This window comes from Alosa pseudoharengus, unplaced genomic scaffold, assembly GCF_046254945.1.
Source record: "Alosa pseudoharengus isolate Yale_2024_CS ecotype anadromous, Long Island Sound unplaced genomic scaffold, YU_APseudo_1.1 YU_APseudo_1.1_scf_22, whole genome shotgun sequence".
NCBI classification, from domain to species: Eukaryota; Metazoa; Chordata; class Actinopteri; order Clupeiformes; family Clupeidae; genus Alosa; species Alosa pseudoharengus.
In genome coordinates, this window is record NW_027468680.1 from 16,150,782 (window position 1) to 16,175,781 (window position 25,000).

At 44.9% G+C, this 25,000-nt stretch overlaps 1 protein-coding gene across 1 annotated transcript in view; it reads right to left on the reverse strand.

Moving 5' to 3' along the window:
- Positions 1 to 3,100: 3,100 nt before the first annotated feature.
- crim1 (cysteine rich transmembrane BMP regulator 1 (chordin-like)) overlaps positions 3,101 to 25,000 on the reverse strand; it is a 106,815-nt gene continuing 84,915 nt past the window's right edge. Inside the window, exons 8-17 of the mRNA XM_076300775.1 lie at positions 23,748 to 23,876; positions 20,925 to 21,081; positions 17,002 to 17,123; positions 14,399 to 14,611; positions 12,506 to 12,721; positions 10,977 to 11,198; positions 10,327 to 10,515; positions 8,626 to 8,739; positions 7,181 to 7,371; positions 3,101 to 5,730 (exon numbers count right to left, since the gene is read on the reverse strand). Coding sequence (XP_076156890.1) covers positions 5,554 to 5,730; positions 7,181 to 7,371; positions 8,626 to 8,739; positions 10,327 to 10,515; positions 10,977 to 11,198; positions 12,506 to 12,721; positions 14,399 to 14,611; positions 17,002 to 17,123; positions 20,925 to 21,081; positions 23,748 to 23,876 — 1,730 coding nt within the window. The 3' untranslated portion in view covers positions 3,101 to 5,553. The remainder of the gene's footprint in view (positions 5,731 to 7,180; positions 7,372 to 8,625; positions 8,740 to 10,326; positions 10,516 to 10,976; positions 11,199 to 12,505; positions 12,722 to 14,398; positions 14,612 to 17,001; positions 17,124 to 20,924; positions 21,082 to 23,747; positions 23,877 to 25,000) is intronic.

The window sequence follows — 25,000 nt, forward strand, 5'->3', positions numbered from 1 at the left end:
AGGTCACTAGCCTGGGAAGACCCAGACGAACCTGTTAGCAAATTTGAATTGGCTCTGGCACCAGTCACAATTGCTTATCCGGCATGGGGCGGGCTTTATACGATGACAGATAGAGCAATGCATTCAACACAACCAATGGCTGTGTTGATGGCGACAGGGTTAAACAGATATTCTTTGGAATCGAGTAAACTGCATTTAAAACCTTTTTTTTACAAGAAAGATTTGATTGCTGCTCTTCTGAAACGATTTGGTAAGAGTTTAATGCACCAGTTTAAGTTTAATTTCACTGCTGGTTGCGCCCCTGGAAGTCATAAGTTAATGAAGCCTTTACAGACCCACTCTCAATCTCAATTGAGACTTGAGAAGGCTTTTAGAGACCTCTGAGCCTCCATACAAAGAATATACAGTATATACTTTTAGTCAGGAACCCAAGGCAGGGTCCACACTTAGAAAGCTGGAGTTACAATGGCACCAAATATCATATTACAAAAACACACTTAAAAATATTATAGAGCATTTCCAATAATACTCATATCCCATTATGCTTCAAACAGGAATAAGAGAAATTAGAATGCTTTGTAACCTAGAAATTTAACAGGATTTAACAATGTGTGAGGACTCAAAAAAGGCATAGCCTCCATTACCAGATTTGACATCAGTTTGTGAAATCAATTGCCAAACCCTGTAAGTTATGCTATCAAGCATTTCATCAGTGTAAGCTGTGCTATTAGTGTTTGAGTTTTTTTTTTGCATAACTACCCAGTACAGCTGAAACCAAACCCAAACTCTTCATTGATGCTTGAAAGAGTTGGCATAGAGTTGTGTCTCCTCCAAGTGGTGGTAATGTGCATGTAGGGTTTGCACATGTTTGATTTATGATTCAGTCCAGGAAAAAGGGGGTAACACTATTGATTTAACCTAAAATCTATTTGTATTTATTTGAAAGAATGATAGACTATTAGATACATGATTTTGAGGTTGTGTTACATGATGTGTTATACTACCGGTATACTATACTACTACTACTACTACTACTACTATACCATGATTTACTATATTATAACTGTGTAATGACACTTATATCATCTATTCACTGAATATTCAGACTGCAAAGACTATCGTATGGATGTGCTGAATCAGTTCTGATTCTGAATATCGCCAAAGTGTTTCGCGCATCAGTAGCAAAGACCTTAACATGATAACATCAAGTTATAACTACAAGAATAAGACAACCAAAGTTCTCAAGATATTTTCAAATTATTTATTGTGCTGCAAAGAAACAAACAAAATAATACAAGAGAATTAAAAAAATCTGCTGTGCTACAGGAATTCCAAGTCAAATCTTCATCTATCCTTTTTAAAAATATTGTTTTTTTTTTGCAATATTATCAATATCAACATTGTTCTCTCTGTCTCTCTTTATACATAAGCATAGAACACCAGTAGTTTATAGACTCTATAGGGACTTCTCTGCAAAATACAAGAGGAACAGAAAAGAGAAACCAGGGTAAGAAATGAAGATACAAAGAAAAAGAAAACACAAGGATTTATAACTGAGCTCATGTGGGATCTTTTTATCTGAAAGGGACCTGAAGTGCAGGCTTGTCCTTCTTTCTAGCTTTTTGTGCTCAGACAATGCAAGTCAATAGTGGATTGAGGGGAGGATGGGATTTGGGGGGCAAACAAAAAGAAAAAAAGAACAACCTGACAGAAATGAGAAACATGTATTCTTGCACTCGTGTTCTTTTTTTACAGTACACACTCTCTCATTTGTGTTTTTTTTCTTTCACGCTCTCTTCTTCCAGAGACATGACACTATCAAAAAAAAAGTTTCACAATTTCAGCTGTATCGATCTTACTTTACATGCTCCTGTCGACTGTTCAGGTTTGAGTTCTTTTGACTTTTTTTGCTTGTTAATAAATTATTAAAAGGTCATTAAAATAATAAATTAAATCTAGTTCTTTTTCCTCTCTTTTAACCTTTTTTTTGTGTTTTTGTTTTATTTTGTTTTGGCAAGTGACACCCAAGTATTTACAACAATACTTGGAAGATGCACTGGAAAAGAAAAAAAATACACGTTTCGTCCCCACAAGACCCATGGCTAACAAACACACAGCTGTGATGAGCTCACACTCACCCGCGCAGTACCCAACCATTATCAGTGTGAAAAACAACACTAGTCGTCTGCAAAACAAAAACTTCGGTAGCTGTCAACCTCACACACAGACACACACACGGACACAGACACACACACCACACCCAGTTCTGACCATTCAAAATCACACATGATGCATGAACATAAACACACTCTCACAAACACTCTTTCTCACCCACCCACCCACTCACACACACACACACACCCTACAAAGCATTACAGGTAATAATGTATTCTAACACTCTTAGGTCTGACGTCTGAGGAAATGCATTATTGGTGAAGTGCTTCCCAGTGCTCTACAATGTCTGAAATGCATGGTGCGTGTGTGTGTGTGTATGTGTGACTTACTTATGGATGTATATACACATGAGAGGCAACATCTATCTCTTAGGCAAGAGTTCCTGGCGTTCTGCTGACATTATTGTGCATATGGCTGTCTTCTGACCTGTGCTCAAGGTCTGTGTCACTGTATGTGTTGGAGTGCTTGCATGCTCATTTATAAGTGTGTTTGCATGTGTGTGTGTGTGTGTGTGTGTGTCTGTTTCTTTGTAAATGGCAATTTGTTGACTGTCTAGTCCTAAATGCACAGCAGCACTGGGTCTTACAGGGTTTCAAAAGGCAAGACTTTCAAAGACAAGCAGTTGTTTAAAAAAAAAAGACTAACAATAAAAAAGGCGCACACTCACACTCACATCACTCATAGACACAGACATACAGTACACATGCTCACAAAAGGTTCATTTCTCTCTATATAAAAGTGCCAAGAATTCTACTAACAACATCGCCAGACAGATTTAAATACACCCAAAAGACGACCTATCACAAGTCTACAACCCTCCCTCTCTCCTCCCGTTTTCCCTGTCCCCTCCCCTCCCGCCCCTCCCTTTCTTTCTCTCTCTCTCTCTCTCTTTCTCTATCTCCTCCTCTCCATCACTCTTTCTCTCTTTACCAGCTTATGCCGATCGACTTTCCAGTGGTTTGGACATCAGAAGCAAAAACAATGACAAAGAAGAATAGAGAGATGAGTGACACTGGTCAGACTGGAGTTCCACAGCGTTGCTATGACGAACGAGACACACGCTGCTGGGACATGTGAGCAGAGCACTTGTGGACAAGACAATTTTTAAAAAACATATACACTGAGATGTATGTCCTTTCTTTCTTTCTTTCTTTCTTTCTTGCTTTTCTTTTACCCAGCTCACCTGAGCAAACAGACAAGGCAGAGGAATGCCCGTTACCACTAGTTACCTCCGCTGTTGCTTTAGTTTTAAAAAGAAAAAAAAAACATGATTTTTTTTTCTGCATTATAAATACATTCAACAGGAAAATGAAATATTAAGAGTGAAGGAGCAAAATAATAAAATTAAAATTAGAATGTACATGCATGTGGGTTGCTGTGCACACACACATCGAACACACATAATGTCAAATGTTCACACCCACATACACAAACACACATACATACTATACGTACATACATACATACATTACATACATACATACATACATGTATATTCACACTTTTTATCCCCGGTCTTTTGTTGCATGATTGCTATGTACACACTGCTAATGTTCCTATAATGCATTTCAAAAGATCTGTTCAAAGCCAATTACTTATCAAACAAATAAGATCAACACAGAAGGTGCTTCGGTAACGCCATCATTGTGAAACGTCTTAAAATAGGGACATATGTTAAAAACACAATGACAAAAGAATCAAAGAGTAATTGTATTTGTCTGAAAGAAAGAAAAACATAACATTTGAACGTTTCTTTGATTCTATCTTGTTTCGTGACAGCTGTGTCTTCCCTAGTGGAGCGGCTGGATCATGATCTATGCGCAGACTTAGAGCTCCCCCTAGTGGACTCCAATAGAAACAAAGCCAGGATTAAAACAAACGCAGCACTTGTAAAAAAAAAAAGCATTATGCTCAACTCCACACCGGTCACCTGTGCGCAATGCTTTGTCCTAATCTCACGTTATACTGGTTCATCAAACACAAATACGTCATTGCTCAGAATGTGAGAAAAAGGCAGATCACCAGGACGCTGGAGGTCAAAGGTCGCAGTCAGCCCTAACCCCTCCCCTTTACCAGTTAGCAGCTGACTGGAGCCTATCTGGCTCTGAGCCGGAGCGGATCCAGATTCACACCACTTCCTGTCTAGAGTGACCCACTAATCTGGTGTCACTCTCCGTGGATGTGTGCATTCAAAATCAATGGTTCTACGCAAGAAACCCCACAAATAATAAAGTAAATAAAATACGAGAAGCCCAAAGACTCTGGTGCCAAAGTCCACATGGTGATGATGAAGAGTGCTGTCGTGGTGTCTCTTCTTCCTCCTCCTGTCTCCTGTTTCTTCCTCCGTGCCTCATCATGATGGCAAAACAAAACTATCAGATCAGTTCATAACATGCGGGGAAGAAGTGATGGAGAGTGGGATCTCTGCAGTGGGTGTATCTTACTATCCAGACCCCCTTGTCTTGATCTCTCTCTCCCCTCTCATTCATGCTTACTCTGTCTCTTTCCCCCCCCTCTCTTCTCCCTTTCTTTCACTTTGTTCCAGAAAGTTCACAAGGTTCCCGTGACTACAGCCCTCGTGGGGATGGGTGGTTATTATGGGATAGAAAAAAAAGAGAGCTTTGGTACAGCGGGTCAAACTAGCGTCCACAGTCGCACTGGTACACGCGCGCGAGGGGGTGCCGTTGTGTCCTCTGGGGAAAAAAAACAACCAAAAAAAAAAACACTTTCCTTCTTCTGACAAAGAAACTGAACAGGAATGCAGGAAGAGATTACTCAAAACAAAAATCATCCTAATCTCACATACATCTGATTTCAAATGAACACACCTGCACCTACACACACACACACACACACACACACACACACACACACACACACACACACACACACACGCACAACTATCTTTTGCAAACATACTTAGGAACAGTTTTCATCTCCCATTCAAATAATTATCATTCCTGCATTTTGGTTTGTGATTTTCATGTCTGGATGAGATTGTCAGCTGTCTTGTTTTCTTGCTTATTTGTTTGTTGAATGGTGGGAGGCTTTGTATTTTTTGTACAGTTTTGTTGCTTTTAACTTTTCTTCTCTGTTGGTTTGGTGTGTGGATTGTTTCGGCCAATGTCTTTCGTTTCTTCCCTCTTTCTCTCAGGTCTTTTCATTCTTTCTCTCTTTCTTTCTCTTCCAGCACTCTCATATCAGGTGGTCACGCATTCTTCGTGTTTGGGCTACTGCAGGTCGTTCACTCAAAGTCTCTTCCTTTCCTCCTCACTCTCTCCCTCTCTCTTTCTCTCTCTCTCAGTCACTCTGTGTCTCTTCATCTCTCTCTCTCTCTCTCTCTCTCTCTCTCCATCCATCCATCCATCCATCTCTGGCTCAGGCAGTCTGGTAGAAGTTGTCTGCCTGCAGGTTGTTGTGCTTCTGCATGCTGTAGTAGCCGCTGTATCTGGAGTCCGGGTCAGCCATCCGCAGCATCCGCTGGGCACTGTCCACCTGCACCTTGGTGCCCTTCTGGCAGTCCACGTACACCAGCTGGTTGTTCAGACAGGTGGGCTTTACAGACAAAGGAAAAATATGCACACACACACACACACACACACACACAGAGAGAGAGAGAGAGAAACAGGTGCACACGCACAGTTAGTTTTCATGATCCGTTTCAGCTAATTCACATGATGTTAAGACTACTTCAAAGATCTCTCCAGGATGAAAAACAAAGCTCTAATGTTTGTGAAAAAATAAACCGTCCCACTTTTATCTTCACGTCTTGACAACAAATGGGTTTCATCAGCTTTGAAGTCATTTGTTTTTGTTCTTAGTGTTTACAGATCATGGGGAGTATGCATCATTAATACACACAGATAACATACCACAGTGCATTGTCAATACAGCTCAACACATCTAATGAAGAGGCCATGGCACTCCGATCATTACACACATCTTTTATGGCACACAGGCTATTCCATGATTATGATGGCTGATTAAAGCATGATTCTATAATTGCAGAAGAGTTGTTTTGTTCTTCAAAAGGTATACTCGCACAGATTAGCCATTTCCTTGTCTACAACTGAATAAATCCCCTGTCTTCAGTGGCTTCCTATGCCTGTTGGCACTGGTTTGGCTTTAGATACATGACTGACGGGCATATCATGGGCTTTTGATTGGCTTGGATTCTTCTCTCTTATTGCATGTTTTTATAGAGCCTTTGACATTGATAGTTGATTAAAATGTAGGAGAATTTCATCAAATGCTCCTTTTCAATGCTGACATTTGATATTTAACAATCCCTCCCTCAATAAACCATCAACAGTGCCTGTCTGATATTCTACTTGAGTAATGGTGTTGTGTGGTGTAGTGCTGTGTGAAATGGGGTCGGTTGTGGTGTGACATGATGTGTAGTCTCAGGTGTGGTGTGGTTTGGTGTGGTGTGGTGTGGTGTGGTGCGGTATCATGTGGTGTGTAAGTGAGTGGTTTGATGGTTTGATGTGTAGCTGTGACATGATGTATAGTCTTCAGGTGTGGTGTGGTGTGGTTTGGTGTGGTGCGGTATCATGTGGTGTGTAAGTGAGTGGTTTAATGGTTTGATGTGTAGATGTGACATGATGTGTAGTCTCAGGTGTGGTGTGGTTTGGTGTGGTGTGGTGTGGTGCGGTATCATGTGGTGTGTAAGTGAGTGGTTTGATGTGTAGATGTGACATGATGTGTAGTCTTCAGGTGTGGTCTGGTTTGGTTTGGTGTGTGTGGTATGGTGTGGTGTGTAAGTTATGTTAGTTGTGTTTTTATATTATATACTTTTAATTACTTTTTCTGCTGTTAGTGAATGTGTGTGTGTTGTCTGTATGCTACTGAATTTCCTTGCTTGAATTTCTCCTGGGGATCAATAAAGTATCTATCTATCTATCTATCTATCTACTGAGTGGTTTGACGCGTAAAGAGTTACTGTATGTGTGGCAACGTGATGTGATGTGTGCCATGGCGTGGCGTGTAGGACGCTGGCGCGTACCTTGGTGGGCGCACGATAGCAGGGCACGGTGATCCACTGCTTCTTCTGGTTGAGCAGCAGCAGGGCGGCGATGACCAGCAGCATCATGGCCACGGGCAGTGCCACCCACGCCACCGACTGCAGCGTGCGCTCCTCGCGGGGCAGCGGCGCCTTGCCGTCCAGGTAGGGCATCTGCAGACTGCCAAAGTCACCTGCAGTGGACCAGAAAGAGAAGACATGGCAGAGGGTGAGGTGTCGCTGTGAAGACACTCAAAACACGTCTATTTCAAACAGACACATCAAATCATACCGGCACACCCATCTCACTCTCTCCATTACACACACACACTCGCTCACGTAAAGAAAAAAAAAATAAAGAAAAAAATACCGGTACACCAATTCATTCAACATAAGCCTTATACTGTATACAAATACACAGATAGAGCAACCCCCATTCCCTCGGGTTAGGCTCCACACAAACTGCATTAGAGGATGAGTTCACAGTGTCATTGGAGAAGACTAAATGTTGAGGCCTCAGATAGCACCGCTTGGACGCCCTCCTCAACCTCACCCCACCCCACCCCAGCCCATCTCTCCCCTCATATTAGAGATTAAAAGAACACAACAACATGGAGAAGCAGTATCTCTATCTCGCTCCGAAAAACACTCCCGTTAAAGACAGGCAGGTCGGCAGGCGGTTTGCACCTACGGCTACGGAGGATTAGGATTAAGTTGTAAACGGAGATGCCGAGCCGGTTGTTTTTTCGCCCGTTTATCTTTGATGTTCTACAGCGAGGTGAGTCCGGTCTCCCTGTAAGCGGGGACCGGCTCACCGACTAAATGGATGGGGGGTGGATGTAGGGCTAGGGGGTGGTGGTGGTGGTGGGGGGTGCAGGCTTTCTAATCTTGGTCTGCTGTGGAACTCAGCTGGATGGCGCTGGCTCAGGGGTTTGAGGGGTGTTGGGGATAGTGGTGGTGTTGGTGGTGGTGGTGGAGGAGGCTACACAGAGTCCTGTGGATTTGCTAATTAGTACAAGTAGTCTTGAAGCAGGAGATAGAGGGTAATGAATGTGATCGGCGCACAGTGGGCATGTGAAGGGAGACGCGCAGCAGTGCTGCTGTTTGCAGATTACAGACATTCAGAATTTTCCCTCTGAATGCAGCAAAGGGGAAAACGCAACTCTGGAATGACCTTCAAAATGTGTGTGTTTGTGTGTGTGTCTGTGTGTGTGTATGTGTGTGTGTGTGTGTGTGTGTGTGTGTGTGTGTGTGTGTGTGTGTGTGTGTGTGTGTGTGTGTGTGTGTGTGTGTGTGTGTGTGTGTGTGTGTGTGTGTGTGTGTGTGTGTGTGTGTGTGTAATTGTGTTTGTTGTGTTTGTAAGTGTACAGTATGTATGTTTGCTTCTGCATGTGCATGTGTGTGTGTGTGTGTGTGTGTGTGTGTGTGTAAGTCTGTATGTGTCTGACCTCTAAACTGAGGCATGATGTCGTTCTCGCTGTGGGTAGGCCAGGCAGGCTGATGAGGGATCTTGTCTTTCTGGTCAGTCTTCTCGATGGGGACGTTGGTCGGGGCATACATTTCTGAAACACAAACACACACACACACACACACACACACACACACACACACACACACACACACACACACACACACACACACACACACACACACACACACACACACACAGTGAATATTGGGGCATAGGAAATATATTACATTAAATTCAAAAGGCATTATCGCAGAGATTTGAGGTGCAAATGGAATGTCAGTCACACTCAGATGCTCAAAGATGCTCAAGGTGGAATGATGGGAGACAGCCCCCCCCCCTCCTCAAACTCTCACACACACACACACACACACACACACACACACACACACACACACACACACACACACACACACACACACACACACACACACACACACACACACACACACACACAAACAACACACACAAACAACAGAACAGAGAAAGGCCCCAACAGTTCTTTTTACACACTGTCCGCAAAAGAGTTGTCATGGCAACGACAAATTGACCTCTGAAGTTAACAGGCTGCAACCCGACTCCAAAAGGTGAAATTGCAGCCTAATCTCAAAGGCTAATCAGGGATGGATTTAATTATCCCCAAATTATCTTATCGACCTTGGTCTTTGAACACTCCAGCAAGGAGAAAAGTCAGTTTGTGAGTGTGTGTGTTTGCCGAATTTCTATGTGTGTGTGTGTGTGTGTGTGTGTGTGTACTGTATGTGTGTGTATGAGTGTGTGTGTATGAATCTATGTGTATTTGTGTGCACTTGGGTGGAAGAGGTGGAGGCCCGTCCCCAACGCCTCGAAATGGAAGAATGCCACGATCAATTCCATTATCTCCTGCAGCACAAAGTCGCCTTGTTTAACATGCGTCCAATTTCATTTGAATCAGCCTCCTCAAAGAACTCCTCTCAGCCAGACGCTGTGTGCTAGAGCAACCCCTCTCCATTATAATAAGGACTGGCCCTAAAAGCAACTGGGTGCACTCAGTTAACTGCGTAGGTAATGCTAGACCCCCTCTTCCACCCCCCGCAAATAAACGACAAGAAAATAGATGTAATTAATGAGTGCATTGAGGCAGACAGCGGGCCAAAAAGAAGCGTGCAGTGTTTCATGCTGTTAGTATTTAGTTTCATCCAATAAATTCACTGTATATCATATTTGCATTGAAATCTCTCTACTAAGCCTGTTCCAGTATAATCAAGTATGACATCTTATTTTGGCTGTTAAAATTTGGAATAATTACGTATAGGTTTTAACAACTTAACAACTGTCAATTGTACCACTTCTAATATGATTTCAATGGTTTAATCACTAACTTTAATGTTAGCACAGTAAACTCTTTTAGAGAGGTAATATTTAACTTCAGTCTGAGAAGGGAACAACTCCGGGATGCCAATAAGGGACATCTGGCTCCACATAAAAACGGAGCAAAACACTGCAGAGCATAATACAGGGACAGCTTTGTCACCTCCATTTGATTGACACGGAAGTTTCCCATTCTCTGTCGCGTCTTTTTAACCTTCTGCTACTTGGGGCTGTGCTCTACCTCGCTCTGGGTAAAAGCGCAAACTATAAATAGCAAACAAACAAATAAATAAGTCAAAATGGTCCACCTGAGTGAACCCGAGCGTCTTACCAGGGCACATGGGGCAGCAGCTGCCCTCCACGATGATTGGCTGGTGGCAGGGCAGGGCGGGGCAGCTGACCGTCGAGCAGAGGGTCTGGCCCTGCAGGCAATAGCAGTGTGTGCAGCTGTCGATGTCCCAGCGCTCCTCGTCCATGTACGTCTTCCCGTTGAAGTGGCACACGGCTTTGGGGGTGGCGTCTGGTGACAGTCAGGGGGTGGGGGGGTGGGGATGGGGGTTGGAGGTGGGTGTTAACACGGTTGAAATAAACAAATCAGAGACAGAAAGTGCCATATGGGCATAAAACACTGCCAGACACAGTTCTTGTTATAACTTACAATATTTTCCCTATTTACCAGTAAGATTTAAGACTACACCAGCTTGAATTACGTTTCTCAAAAGCAGTAGTATCTCCTCTACTACTGTATTAAGTGATAGAGCAGCTCTCTATATTGAAAGCTTCCTTTTGGTAAGGTCGGAGCAAAGGAACCATGACAATGTCTGGCAGGCCGAAACGTTGGGATAAAAATAAAAGGAAAAAGAGATAGAGTGTGCGGTGATCAAGTTTTTCTAAGGTCGGAGCAAAACCATGGCGTTGAGACAAGTCCAGGTTGCCTACGCAACATGTGCCACAATGCCAAGGTGTCCTATGGCCACCTACCCAGGCAGTAGGGGCAGCACTGTCCCTTGCGGAGCACGGGCCGGGCGCAGGACACCGGCGGGCAGGTCTCCGAGAAGCAGCTGATGGTGCCGTCCAGACACACGCAGCTGGAGCACATGTTGGGCTTCCACGACTCGGCCGCCAGGAAGATGTCGCCCTCCTCGTTGCGGCAGTAGCTGGGCATGCTGTCGTTGCTGGGTGACTGCGGGGTCACAGGTTCCTCTATGGTTGGGAGCGGACGAGAGGTCAAAGGTCATGCCCTTAGTGCAAAAAGGCGATGCTCTATCTACGTATACCGTTTAGTGTTTTCTCAGTCAAAGACAACCAAATAGAGTGCATTTGGTATAATTACTTTTTACTTCATTCATTCCCATATTGATTCCTGCAATACATCAAGCCGTACCACACCACCAATGAATAGCTATTATTTATACAAACTGTAGTAATTCTTATTCAGCAGTTGTTCACATTTCAACTATCTGCTTAAATGCTTCCCGTCTTGCTCATCTCTTATTGTCTGTCTCTTATTCATCATTCTGAAACTAAATATTTGATGGTGAATAAATATTCGCGACATTCAAACACAATGCAGTAATCCTGGTTATTTGGCTGTGTTTTGCCCAAACAAAAGGCTGAGACAGACAAATATTTCAGGCTTATAATGATTTGAGGAACTTTGCCAATTTGGAGTTCAAAACAAAATGTCTCACACCCACTTTCCCTCTCGCTCTGCTTTGTTTCCTCAATGCCATTTTCACACAAAACCTGCTGACTTCTGTACAATGCAGATTCCTCCACACATTCCTTCTCTTTGTGTGTGTGTGTGTGTGTGTGTGTGTGTGTGTGTGTGTGTGTGTGTGTGTGTGTGTGTGTGCTTGTGTGTTCCGAGCAGAATGCTACTCAGCTCAGGGCCCGTTAATATATATATATGTGTGTGTGTGTGTGTGCGTGTGCGTGCGTGCGTGCGTGCGTGCGTGCGTGCGTGCGAGCGTGCGTGCGTGTGTGTGTGTGTGTGTGCGCGTGCGTGCGTGTTTGTGCGTATTCTGCACCTTCATCCCATCTGGGCTGTTAAGGCCTTGCAGTTTTCCCACTCTGGCTGTCACAGTCAGACATAACTTTGCTTGACCAGACACAGTTTTGCTGATCATGGAGTTAAGTTAGCATAGTCACCTGAGAATTACCCCAGTTAAAGAAACAGATCAATAGAAAAAGTAGTTCTCTGCTCTCCTCAGGCAAGTTTCTCTAAAGGTCACTGAGTCACACTGGCTAGAAAATAAAAGCAATAATCTCAACCACCCTGCAGCAACATTCAGAGCGAATCTAAACGAAAAGTTTCAGACACACACACACACGCTGATTTGAACACACACACATACACACACATGCTGCAACGTCTGAACATACACAGCACCCACACATACTGTACATACGGTATACACACACACACACACACACACACACACACACACACACACACACACCCACACACACACCCACACACATGACCCGCCTGAGTCAATCCGACTTACCTGGGCAGTGTGGACAGCAGGAGTCCTGCGACCTGATTGGGTTCTGGCACAGCAGGGGTGGGCACACCTCGGTCTCGCACAGCACCCGCCCACTGTGGCAGGTGCACTGCGTGCACGAGTCGATGTTCCAGGTCTCGCCCTCCACAAAGTACTCGCCGCCGGGGGCCAGGCACACCGACGAGTCGCTCAGCACCGGCTTATGGGAGCTCGGCTCGTCTGGGGAAACGAGAGAGAGAGAGAGAGAGATAGAGAGAGAGGGAAGGAAAAACTTTGACTTCATTATGAGTAAAGTGGAAAAACAATGCATATATAACCAAGAAATACTAAAAGACAAAAAAAAAAGCAAAAAGCATAAAAATTCCCCTTGGAATACTTAAAAAAGACAAATAATTATCGCTTAGCCAGCTACAGTATGTTGCAGTGAAAATGAGAGAGGGCAGAAAAAAACAATAAACAAATGAGAGACAGTGTATAGCTCCCTTCAGAGGCACTCAGTAGGACTTAACAACATTTCCTCATTAGTTGAGGTCTATAAAAGATGCTGACACTGATACAGGCTGTTCTTTTTAAAATAAAGGTTCGATAAAGAGCCCAAAGCATTGACTGACATGATGGAGACTTCAAGTCTGGGGAGGGGGCATTTAATGTAATTCCTCTGAAGGATTGATTAAACTGGTCATGATATCGCTTATTCCTTACTGCCTGCTAGGTCTTAGCCTGTCTAATTATAGACTCTGAACTAGGTCTTCTCAATCAATGCTAACAATGTTTTTTTTTTTGCCAGTGAGTATTGCATAAAGCAGCCTATACATACTCTCTCTCACTCTCTTATCTGGGTCTCCTGTTTGCAATTTCAATTTACTCAGCTTTATTGCAGTGCAGAGAACAAAATTGACAAAACAGTCGATATTTGTATACAATTATTGTTGATAAAAAATGTAATGCATGAATAAAGAAAACAGAATTAAATAAAAGAATAAATGAAACAAACAAACCAAAATGCACAAACAAATAAATAAAGTATGGACTAAAAAATTAACGATAGTGCCTCACTGGTCTTAGGCAATCTCTCTTCGTTTATGACACACTGATAAATATTTTATTTATTTAACTTTCTCCGAATAAATATTACATTTTCCTTCATTTGTTTCTGTTATTGTCCCTGTCTCTCTCTCTCTCTCTCTCTCTCTCTCTCTCTCTCACTCACTCTATTTTGTATGCCTAACTTCTGCTCTGTTGACAGCTGCATAATGTCAGATGTTTTGTTTGTGTGATCTTGTCTTCACGTAATTATTCCTTTTCCAGTTAATTGCGTGGAGTCTTGTGCGCGTGCAGCGCAGCCTTGGTGTGTGGGGACGTGGCTTACGAGCACTGAAAACTAATATTTTTCTAAATGATGTGGACTCAGGTGCACCTCATTAAGGATGAAAAGCCCTGTCTGAGACGGAGCTGGGCATGCGGGTAGCAGGCCTCCCCTGCAGGGGAGATCTGAACGCAACACTGTCCAGGGTGAGTTTGAGTGTGTTGGGGTGGGCGGGTGGTTGGGTGGTTGGGTCTGTAAATGTGTGCATGTGTCTGCATATTAATGTGTTCCAGTGGGTCTTCAACCGCCTACTGACTACTGATCTCACATGAACTTGTAACTATGATGAACTACTTAAACCGATCGGTTTCTGTTAATAAAACAAAGGTCCTCAAACTTCTACCCAGTGGAGCTCATAAAACATTAATTAGCTTGTCTGGATCTCCATCAGTCTCCAACTGTCTCTCCTGAACCCCACCGTCCACTCCTCTTAGATAGATAGATAGATAGATAGATAGATACTGTAGATAGATAGATAGATAGATAGATAGATAGATACTTTATTTATCCCCAAGGGGAAATTCTCTTACCTGGGCATGAGGGACAGCACTGGCCAGGGCGGATGGTGGGGCTCTCGCAGGCGGGCACGGGGCAAGAGATGAGGGCGCACATCTCCCGGCCGTTGTGGCAGTAGCAGTCGCGGCAGCCGTCATGCCAGTTCTCGCCGTTCTCATGGCGACGGCCATCCATGGACAAGCATGAGCCGAGCTTCACTGACGGTGCCACCGATGATACGGTTTGATCTGGAGGAGGTGAGGGATGCAGAAGAAGGTCAAAGGTGAGGGGTCACGAGAAACTATAAAAAGCATTTCTGTGCTGCAGCTGAATTGCCAAAGAAATACCAATTCCAAAACAATGCTGTGAATTCAATTCAAGTTCAGTTCAACGTAACACATTAACGTTCTTACTCCATTATGTTTGCTGAGCACAAGATTCACAATTCAAAATTCAACATTACTAAGGCCTCGGCTTCACAGACGACACAGACATGAACATGGGCCGTGACGTGACACTGTGGTGCTCATAGACCCAGAATAGCAAAGAAGTAGGATCTGAACGAGACCAGGTGAATGAGAGACCAGGTGAATGAGAGACCAGGTGAATGAGAGGTTCCAAAGAGGAAAAAAGTAGCTCAGTATAAATCCTTCACCACAATTAAAGAGTTTAATTGTGGTGAAGCGGGTTCAAAGCAGTTCAAAGCGGAACCATTTGCAGACTTGGCTGGACGAGGGCCCATGGCCTGGAGGCAAGAACCACTCCAAATGTGTTTAGCGCTGATGCTGTGTAATCATTGATTAAATTGCTCCTGTGATCTAAACGACTGGGCAATTAGTCGAGAAGCTTGTTGACGCTAACAATGAGGAGAAAAACGAACGCTCTGGGTAATGGAGAATATAATCATATATAAAACAGCCTGCCTATGCTGGTCAGCCCACAGCTGGGTCTACCTCCACCTCCACCACCTCCACCACCACCACCCACCACCTCCACCACTACCACCCACCATGCCCACAGTCCAGCGTCTGCCTTTTCTCATTGCTAGGACAGGTAGCGCACTCACAGTGATACAGTGTGTCTTGTTTGTGAGACAACAAGCAAGCGCGGGCGAATGAGCTTCAGACGGTCACGGAACATGAGTCTCTAATCAAATCCACCAATCCAATAAGAGAGAGAGAGAGGGAGAGGAAGCCGACACAGGGGTAGGCGAGGAGGATGATTTTCAAGGCCTTCATCAATTCCTCAAGCTTGTATTGTCTCCCTCGGAGGGGAGCCTGGAGCGCACCACCCCCTGAAATATCTCTCTCTTTCTTGCTATTTCTCTTTCACTTTCTTCCTCCCTCCCTCCATCCCCCTCTTTCCCTCTGGCTCCTGGTTTCGGGTGTCTGCCAAGAGATGAGTGGGGAGGGGAGGCTGACTCCCTCGGATCAATAACAAAGGGGAGAAGAAAAGAGAGGAAGGAAGGGAAAGCGAGAAAGAGAGATGGAGTGATAGAGGAAAGAGGGAGAGAGAGAGAGAGAGAGAGAGAGAGAGAGAGAGAGAGAGAGAGAAATCTCACCTTGATTAAAGTCTGGCAGGGGCAATTTAAGGAGGGTGCCCCTTTTGACAGCCAAACTCGAAACGCTTCGATTGGATTTTCATGTGTTTTTTTCTTTTCTATTTTTTCGCCTGTGCTCTCATCTCTCATCTCTCATTACACTGAGCAGACTTCGTCAGAGCTCATAAATGTTTGATGTGTCAGATGTTTTATTTAGGCCAAATCAAACAGCAGCACAAAAGGAAGATGAATAATGAAGAAGTGACGTTTAGCAGAAACGGCTGGATGCATTTAGCAAAAAATGGAAAGATAGAAAGATACCGGTAAATAGATATACAGTATAGATATATATAGATGCATAGTAGACAGATAGATGGATGGATGGATGGATAGCTGGATAATAGAGTAGCAATAGAAGCAGAAATAGTGTGAAGAATCGCAACTCCAAATTCAGAAAAACAGCAACATGATGAATTCCCCACAGAAAGGTGCCAGCCAAACTAATCACCTCCTCTAATGGACTCCTCTGATTCCTGTCCCTGGTGGGAGTGGAGTGTGAAGCCAGTGTGAGGCATTAAAATACTTATGTGCACGATCATTACATTAACAAAACTTGTGAAGAGGTCGCTGTTAACAATTCCCCCGTGAATTGTGCTTCACGAACACGAAAATCCCTCCAAAATGACACAGATCTAATAAAATATTGATTCAGTCCCTGCTGTGCCTTCATGTACAGTAGCGTGTGTAGATCACTTGTCAGTGCAGCACATTGCAATCTAAAATTGGTCTAAGTACATGCAGCGCAATACTACTGCCTCAAGGTTGAATATAGTCACACTTTATTACATGGTAATTTTACCACCATGAATGCAATATAACTCCTTGACAAAAGGGCCTTAGCTAAGTATTGGCAATTACATTTTACAGTTCCCATCAAGTCATACATATTCATCAAAAGCAATGGTTGGGTAGCCCTTCTTTGCATACTAGCAATCCCTTCATTAATGCATAATTCTATGAATATTTCATGTGTTTGAGAATCATCATCAGGGAGGGAGACAAACAAACAAACAAGCAGCTCTAGTTGTGGTGACCTACCTCTGCACTGGCAAATGAGGCAGCCCAGCTGGTCCTGCTGGAAGCCCATTGGACAGGACTTGTCACATGGCAGCTCTGGACACTTCTTGCAGCGGCACAGGTCACAGCCATGCTTGTTCTTTCTGTAAGAAGAGAGGTACAGAAGGAGGGCAACCAGTGCTTGAGTGATCTGTTTGACACATCCAAAGAGTGGAAAGGCATGAGCAGTAGGATGGAAGGGTTTTCAAAGCCATCATGATGATATGTCGTTTAAATATGTCATCTGAAGACATGGTTAAGATGAGGCTCAGTGTTACTTAACACTACAACTAGAAAGAAAAAGCCAAGCAATTATTTTTCTGAAGTAGATTTTTTTACATTTCAAATTACTTGTGTGTAATTTTGTGGGACCACAGGACCAGAGAGACAAACTTGTTGTTGGAGGTCTTGCTGTGTAATTGAGTAAAAGTAAAGTTGCTCTCCAGTGAGGCTCGTGAAGTGTTGAAGCTGGGTGAATCACTGATAATGTTTTTCTGCTTGTCTAACTGTCATAGCCAGCCATTTGTTTTCTCATCCAGTTGTAGTTGTGTGTGTGTGTGTGTGTGTGTGTGTGTGTGTGTGTGTGTGTGTGTGTGTGTGTGTGTGTGTGTGGGTGCGCTCACGCCGTGAGACTTGCTTTGTCACTGCCCCCGGAGCATCTGTAGCGGGCGGCTGGCGCCGTATCCCAGGTGCCAGTGACAAGCGCTGGTGCCACGGGCCGTCTTTGATGCCCCCCACCGCCGGGACCCGTTTGGCAGATGGCGCTTTAAAGAGCGGCAAAGCCAAAGCGCTGGACTCCGAACACGCTCCCCTCTCCACCACACCTCCCATATCTAAGTGCTAGGGCACCTTTCTCAAGTTCACACAGAATGCCCCCACCCCCCCTCCACCCCCCAGTGCCCTCAGTAGACCCAGACACCCTCAACACCCCCCCCAATCCACCCCCTTCTCCACCTACTCCCCATCTTCTTTTCTTTCGCTAAGTCTCCCTATCTCCCGCCATCCTCTCCCTCCCTCCCTCCCTCCTTCCTTCACGCTCTCTCACTCTTATCGTCTGAATAATGGGCGTGTGCGAAGCAGCCGTGTGCAGTCGGCGTTTGGTGATAAGGGGCTATCAGGTGAGGATTCAGTGGCTGGGTGTATCAATCCAGGCTGGACGGGGGCGAGGACAGAGGAGGATGGGAGGCAGGCGGCGGGAGTTAGTGGAGGGGATCGGAGTGTGTGGGTGTGTGTGTGTGTGTGTGTGTGTGTGTGTGGGTGTGGGGGTGAGAGGCAGCTTTCGGGGGCTCATGAATAATTCAGCGCAGACGTGCGGTGGCTCGGGCTCCAGCCATAACTTTTGCGTGGGCGTAAAATAGATATCTAAAATTAGAATCTTAGATGTGAACATTTTCCGTGTCGCATGCTCATTCATAAAGAGAATGAAATGACGAAGAGGAGAAGGAAGACAAGAAATAGGAGGAGGAGGAGAAGGAGGAGAGGATGGAGAAAGAAAGAAAGAAAGAAAGAAAGAAAGAAAGAAAGAAAGAGAGTAAGCAACAGACACAAGAAAGACAGCGAAAAGTGAGTGTGCAAGAGAGAGAGAAAGAGAGAGACATAAAAAGAGAGCCAGTGTCTGTCGGTGACGTGACTCAGATAACATCAGGCCAATACAATGCACACCTTTACTATGTGGACCATAATCTATAATAGGCTGTTTGGAGAGGCAAGCTGTGTGTATGTTAAAATGAGGAGGAGACACGGCCATCTCGCTCTGCAGGGCGCCTGTACGGTGATTCCGACTGGACTCCCTGCCTCTGTAATAACACCGATACCCACATTCGAGCGCATAAAGGCAGAGCCCATTATCAGCTCGCCATCACCGGCGGGAAAGAGCCTCTATCGTATACGTGTCATAATAATAAAAAAGGCGCCGCAGCGTCTGCCTTCAGAAGCCGGAGAGACTGTGTAAAAAGAACACAGACATGTCTGTCCCGTGCCGTGAGAATGGGCCTGGCAGCCGAGGAAAAGGATGGGAAGCTATGGACGCATTTACTAACTATCATCCATTCCTACAGCTTCTTAGAGTTATGGAGCATGATTATTGAAATCCATAAATTCTTCTGCCACATCATTATGCTTCACAGACATGATATGCAATTATTTAAAGTGCGCCAGTGCTGCAGCCCATCGTGCTTGGGAGTCATGAAAATATTTAAATTATGATAGCGATGAGATATTTGGGTATAATGCATAATGCTGTTACACATGACAGATATAGAAAAGGAAGCATTTCTATTACTGTGAACATCAGGAGATTAATCACGGATGATTTGTGATGATGTATTTTCCCTCCACTGATGAGCTTTTATTAAGCATCCATCTCGCTATAAATCTCCTTTATTTCACTTCTTACAAATGGCTCTGTGTTATTAGCTGCTCTCTAAACGAGGGATTTATCCTGCTCAACTGACAGAGCTGGACTGGAGCGAACTCCGTTTGCCTCCGCTAATCGCACTGCACGCAGACAGGAGAGGAGCTTCTGATCTTAGAACGAACACCTAAACAAACACACAGACACACAAACACACGCAGACACACAGACACACACACACACACACACACACACACACACACACACACACACACACACACACACATACACACACACACACACACACACACACAAACACACACGGTGTGAGGAAAACTCTCCTCTCCGGTCATCGCTCAACCTGAGTTGAATCTGTACATGTCTGCTTAAGCTGCTACTCTGTACCTAACTCTACATGATGTATGTCTTCACAGAGGCCATTATTTCTACTTGAGCATGGCAGACCAAGCAGCCGAGTTTCAAAATAAATAAATAAGTACATAAAAAACTGGGTACTATTTGCTTGGGATGGTCGAAAGGATGACTGGGCACCCACTGCTGATGGCAGATTAGTCTCACTGTTCTGCCAGTCTACGCTATCCTTTAACTTTGCTAAATCACATTCCATAATCTGACACGGATTTAATGAACTGTCAGGTCTCTAAAAGGTGGTGCTTAAGCTCCGAATAACAGCCCAGCAGAGCAGAGGAGGAAGAGGAATCGAGAGACGTCTTCCTCAAAGGAAATGTGCAACGTTGACCGGTCGGGCTGGCCAGGGGTCAGTGAAATGTCTTCGCAAACAGCCCGTAATTGAGTCGCACCTTTAAAGGAAACGAGGACGGTTGGTGGAAGGGGCTCTCGCAGATGTAAAAGACACTCACACACACACACACACACACACACACACACGCTCACTCACATCCCAAAAAGAGCGAGGAGGCGGAAAAAGAGAGAGAGCTAATACTGTGTGAGGCAAAGAAACAAAGTGAAAAATGAAAAGCGCATCAACAAATGGAGAAAAGTGCTTTTTCTGTCTCTCTCTCACACACACACACACACACACACACACACACACACACACAAACACACACGGGGAAGCACACACACACACAAGGAAGCACACACACACACACACACACACAGACACATTCTCAGCGCTGATGCGTTAAAGAGGATGAGAGCACAGAAAATGAGTGAATCATGGTGGTGGTGGTGGGGGGGGGGGGTGGTTGGCCCTTCTCTGTCAACACACACACACACAGACACACACAGGCGAGTACACTCTCGCGCACATTTACACACACACACACACACACAGGCGCTTTCGCACACACATACACGCATAGGCAAACACACAGGGTGCTGATGTATTAAGAGGATGAGAAAGCAGAAATTAGTCTTTCAGTGAAAGGAGGAATTACTTCTTTTCACCTCTCTCACTCACCACACACACACACACACACACACACACACACACACACACACACACACACACACACACACACACACACACACACAATCACACACAATAATACAGAGACATGCAACTTACATGAAGCCAAAAGGGCACTCCTTTTCGCAGGCCACAGCTTTGCACTTCTTGGGTCGCGGGCGACACTGGCACACAGCACAGCCATGGGCATCCGTCTGGAAGCCGAACGGGCACTTGAGGGTGCAGCTGGCTATCAGGCCGCTACACAGCTCCTCACCTGCAGGGGGTAGCACACAAACACACACACGCCTATCACCATCAGCACCAGTGCCAGCTCCACATTAGCAGTAGTAATACCCTTCCATTTTTATCCCACTTCCACGTGGTGTTAATATGATTCCATTTTTAGTTCCCTTATTATGGCAGGACATGCCACTATTAAGCCCCAGGTAGGCTATGAAAACATGCTGAAAAAATGCTTATCCATTTTCATGGATGGATGAACTGCGCTGGTAACTCTCGCATGGGTGTTCTGTTTAGGATAACCCTTCCATGAGTTCCCGGCAATCATCTTCGAGGCATTGCTCACTTGTAAGGAACCCTTTCCGCTCCAAAAATAGCCCCTCTCTTTTAGCCAACATACGCCTTTAGATCTCAAACGAAGGCCTTTTTTTTCTGCTGAGAGTACACTGATAAAAATCTATAGCTTCAGTCCACTTCAAATCTCTTGGGATGAAAGAGTGTGTTTTAATGATTTCATAAGAAACTTTACAATGGACTACAGCCTGACACATGAAAGAATCATTAGTATGCCTGCACTGGGAGCTAGGAGAGGAAGCCTCTCCACGCCAGAAGAGAATACTCCACCCGAGCCTGCTTTAACATGCCGGACCATGTCTATCTGACTGAAAAATGCATTCACATGATCATAATGACAGTACTTCTTCTGATACCTCTGTGAAATAGAAGTCGTCAAACATGACTTTAAAGACTTTGAAGTTGACACCGATCTGATAACGCATCTCATGAATTTCTGCAAATTCTTGTTGTTTTTTATCTCCATGAGATCCTGCCTGGCTACACAAGTCCAGCTAACCTTCTTTCCAACAACCCATTCCAACAAAGCCTCTCAAACTAATTTCCTCTCTAAAAGTTGATACCAGTCTGCATCGGATTTATTTCGGCAAAACCCCTCGCCTGCTCCTTTTTTGCAAAACAGCCATGACATCCAAGCTAGTTTTTATCCAGTTTGAGCTAGTTTTCATCCAAGAACTCGTCCTGACAAAGCCTCTCTCAGATTTCTCCCCCATCTGTGTGCGCTACGATTTGGGAGGGCGACAGAATCATTCAGCAGCCCTCTTTCATGCTGTGTCGACGCAACATCCCTAACTCATGTGAGAACTCGGCGGATGATGATCGCTCCTTGTGATGATAAGCGTGGTGGCATTATATTATTTCCAGAGATCAAACAGACTGGATTATTTACTGAGCACACATGCTGGAACCATTAGATGAAACTATAGTGACAAAAACAGACGTCGAACCTTTGAACAAGGGAGAGATGAATAATTTAACAAAAGGATCATCACAATATTACTGCAGTCATTACAAGGTGCCTGTCGCCATAGTAACAGCAAGATGGGCTATGATTTGAGTGCAGAACAGGTTGGCTCGCCATACAAAAACTTGGCTTGATGAGGAAGTGCCTGCAAGTGTGTGTGTGTTTGTGTGTGTGTGTGTATGTGTGTATGTGTGTGTGTACGTGTGTGTGTTTGAGAGAGAGAGAGAGAGAGAGAGAGAGAGAGTAAGGCAGTGTGGACAGTCTGTTGTAGTGAACGTGTGAGTTAGTATGTTTAGTGGTGTACAGAAGTATGGTGTGTGTGTGTGTGTGGGGGGGGGATGCGACCATGCACCATGACATCAGCCAAGACACACACAGTGAGAATGTGTTTAACAGTTTGTCAGCAATCTCTCCAAAACACTGGGCAGAGTTTCAGTAGCCTTGGGCAGCTAGCTCCCACCTGCCACTCTTAATCTCCCTCTCTCTCCTCTCTCTCTCTCTCTCTCTCTTTACTCTCACTAAATCGCTATCACTCTCTCTAAGCCTCTCTCTCTCTATCACCCGCTCTACACCTCTCACCTCATCCAACTGCTTCTCGCTCCCTCTGCCTTTGTCTCCCCCTCTCTCGTCTTACACAAAAATCTCTATCCCTCCATTTCACCTCGTCTACACCTCTCTCTCACCTCATCCCACCATCTCTCCCTCCCTCCCTTCCTCTCGCTCTCTCTCTCTGTCCCCGAACAAACTCTTTTCCGAGAGGCTGTGACTGTGCGAGACCAGATTGGTATTCCTCTCTCTCTAAGGTGGGGAGGACAGACGCCGCGCTGCGCTGGAGAGCGGCTAATAAGCCACATCAAACGGGCCGCTCCTCGGTGGGGCGGGCACACCTACAGACCCGGTGCAGCGGCGCAGACAACAAAGGCACGACGGTGTGGTCCCGAGTCTGCAGCTGCATACCACTCTTTTTATCTCGGCTTCACACGCATCCATTAACAGCTGACCAAACGCTCTGTGTGGAGGTGACTGAGTGAATCACCACCGCACTCAAAAAAAATCACTCTCTTTTAGAGATGCAGTGCTCGTTGGACTCCCATCTCCACCCCTGACCAATGTAACATATTGGTTATGTTTATTATCTAACACATTTTGTTACCCTATTTGATTCAGCGTCCTTAAATTACCATTTTCTACAGAATCTACTATTTTGTTCTTTTTTAATTAAGTTTCCTGTTCATTTGTGCGGACTGTGTGAACTACGAAGGAAGATTTCTGCTCTCTTCTCCTCCCCCCCTCGCTTCCAACACTGGCCCTGTGTCTCCTCACGAGTCTGGCCAGGTGAATGTCCTGCCAGGTGTTGGGAGTGCGCTGGACGGGGCACTTACGGGTCTTGCAGTGGCAGGTGCGGCAGCCGGAGGCGTCCAGACGGAAGCCGAAGAGGCAGTCGAGCTCCGTGAGCGAGCAGTTCTTCAGCCTGCCGCAGGTAGGGGGCGCCATGGTGATGTAGGATGGCTCTGGAAAGACAACCACAGACAGAGAGAGAGAGAGAGAGAGAGAGAGAGAGAGAGAGAGAGAGAGAGAGAGATGGTAAGTCACTGAAGGCTGGAAGAGGGAAAAAAGAGAGAGAGCTACAGAGGATGACAGAGAAAAACAAAAAAGAAGCAGTAGAGATAAGGAAAAAAGAGAAAAAGAGAGACTTACATGCATATAAAAAGAGTGATGAAGGAGAGATAAAGGGAGAATGAAAGATGCAGAGAGAGATACAGAACAGCAGCAGCAGAGAGAGAACAGAGAATGGGGGGGGGGGGGGTGACCGACAGAGAAAGACTTAAATGGTGAAGGAGATAAAGGGATAGCATTGGGTGTATGAGGGAGGCTGTCAATACTGAAGAGAAAGAAAGAAATGGAGTGAGTAAAAGGGAGAAGAGCAAAGAGAAAAGACGATATGAGACTAGAAGAGAAAAGACGAGAAGAGAAGAATGGAGAGGAGAACAGAAGATAACATGACAGATGAGAAAAGAAGAGAAGCATAGAACAGAGAAGAGAAGAAAAGAGAAGAGAGAAGAGGAGAGGAGAGAAGAGAATAGCAGAGAAGAGAAGAACAGAGAAGACAAGAGAAGAGAAGAGAAGAGAAGAGAAGAGAAGAGAAGAGAAGAGAAGAAAAGAGAAGAGAGAAGAGAATAGCAGAGAAGAGAAGAACAGAGAAGAGAAGAACAGAGAAGAGAAGAGAAGAGAAGACAAGAGAAGACAAGAGAAGAGAAGAGAATAGCAGAGAAGTGAAGAGAAGAGAAGAACAGAAAAGAGAAGAGTAGAAGAGAAAGCTGAATGACATTGTGATTATGAGTCAGGGGCGTGTGGCGGGCCTGGATGTGATTCTCACATATGGCAGCCTTCAGCGGCAGCTAATGCGGTTAAATTAGAACAGAGCAGAGCCACTCATGACAAGCCCACAGCTCAGAGACACACTACAACTCATCGCATTTACCTTCATAAACACACCCACACACACACACACACAAACACACACACACACACAGACACAATTATATCCCCAGACACAGTGTACAGACGTTCTGACACCTCATTCTGGCACGTCCTTCCTCCTGGCTACAATTTATTTGTTGGAATCCATTTAAAA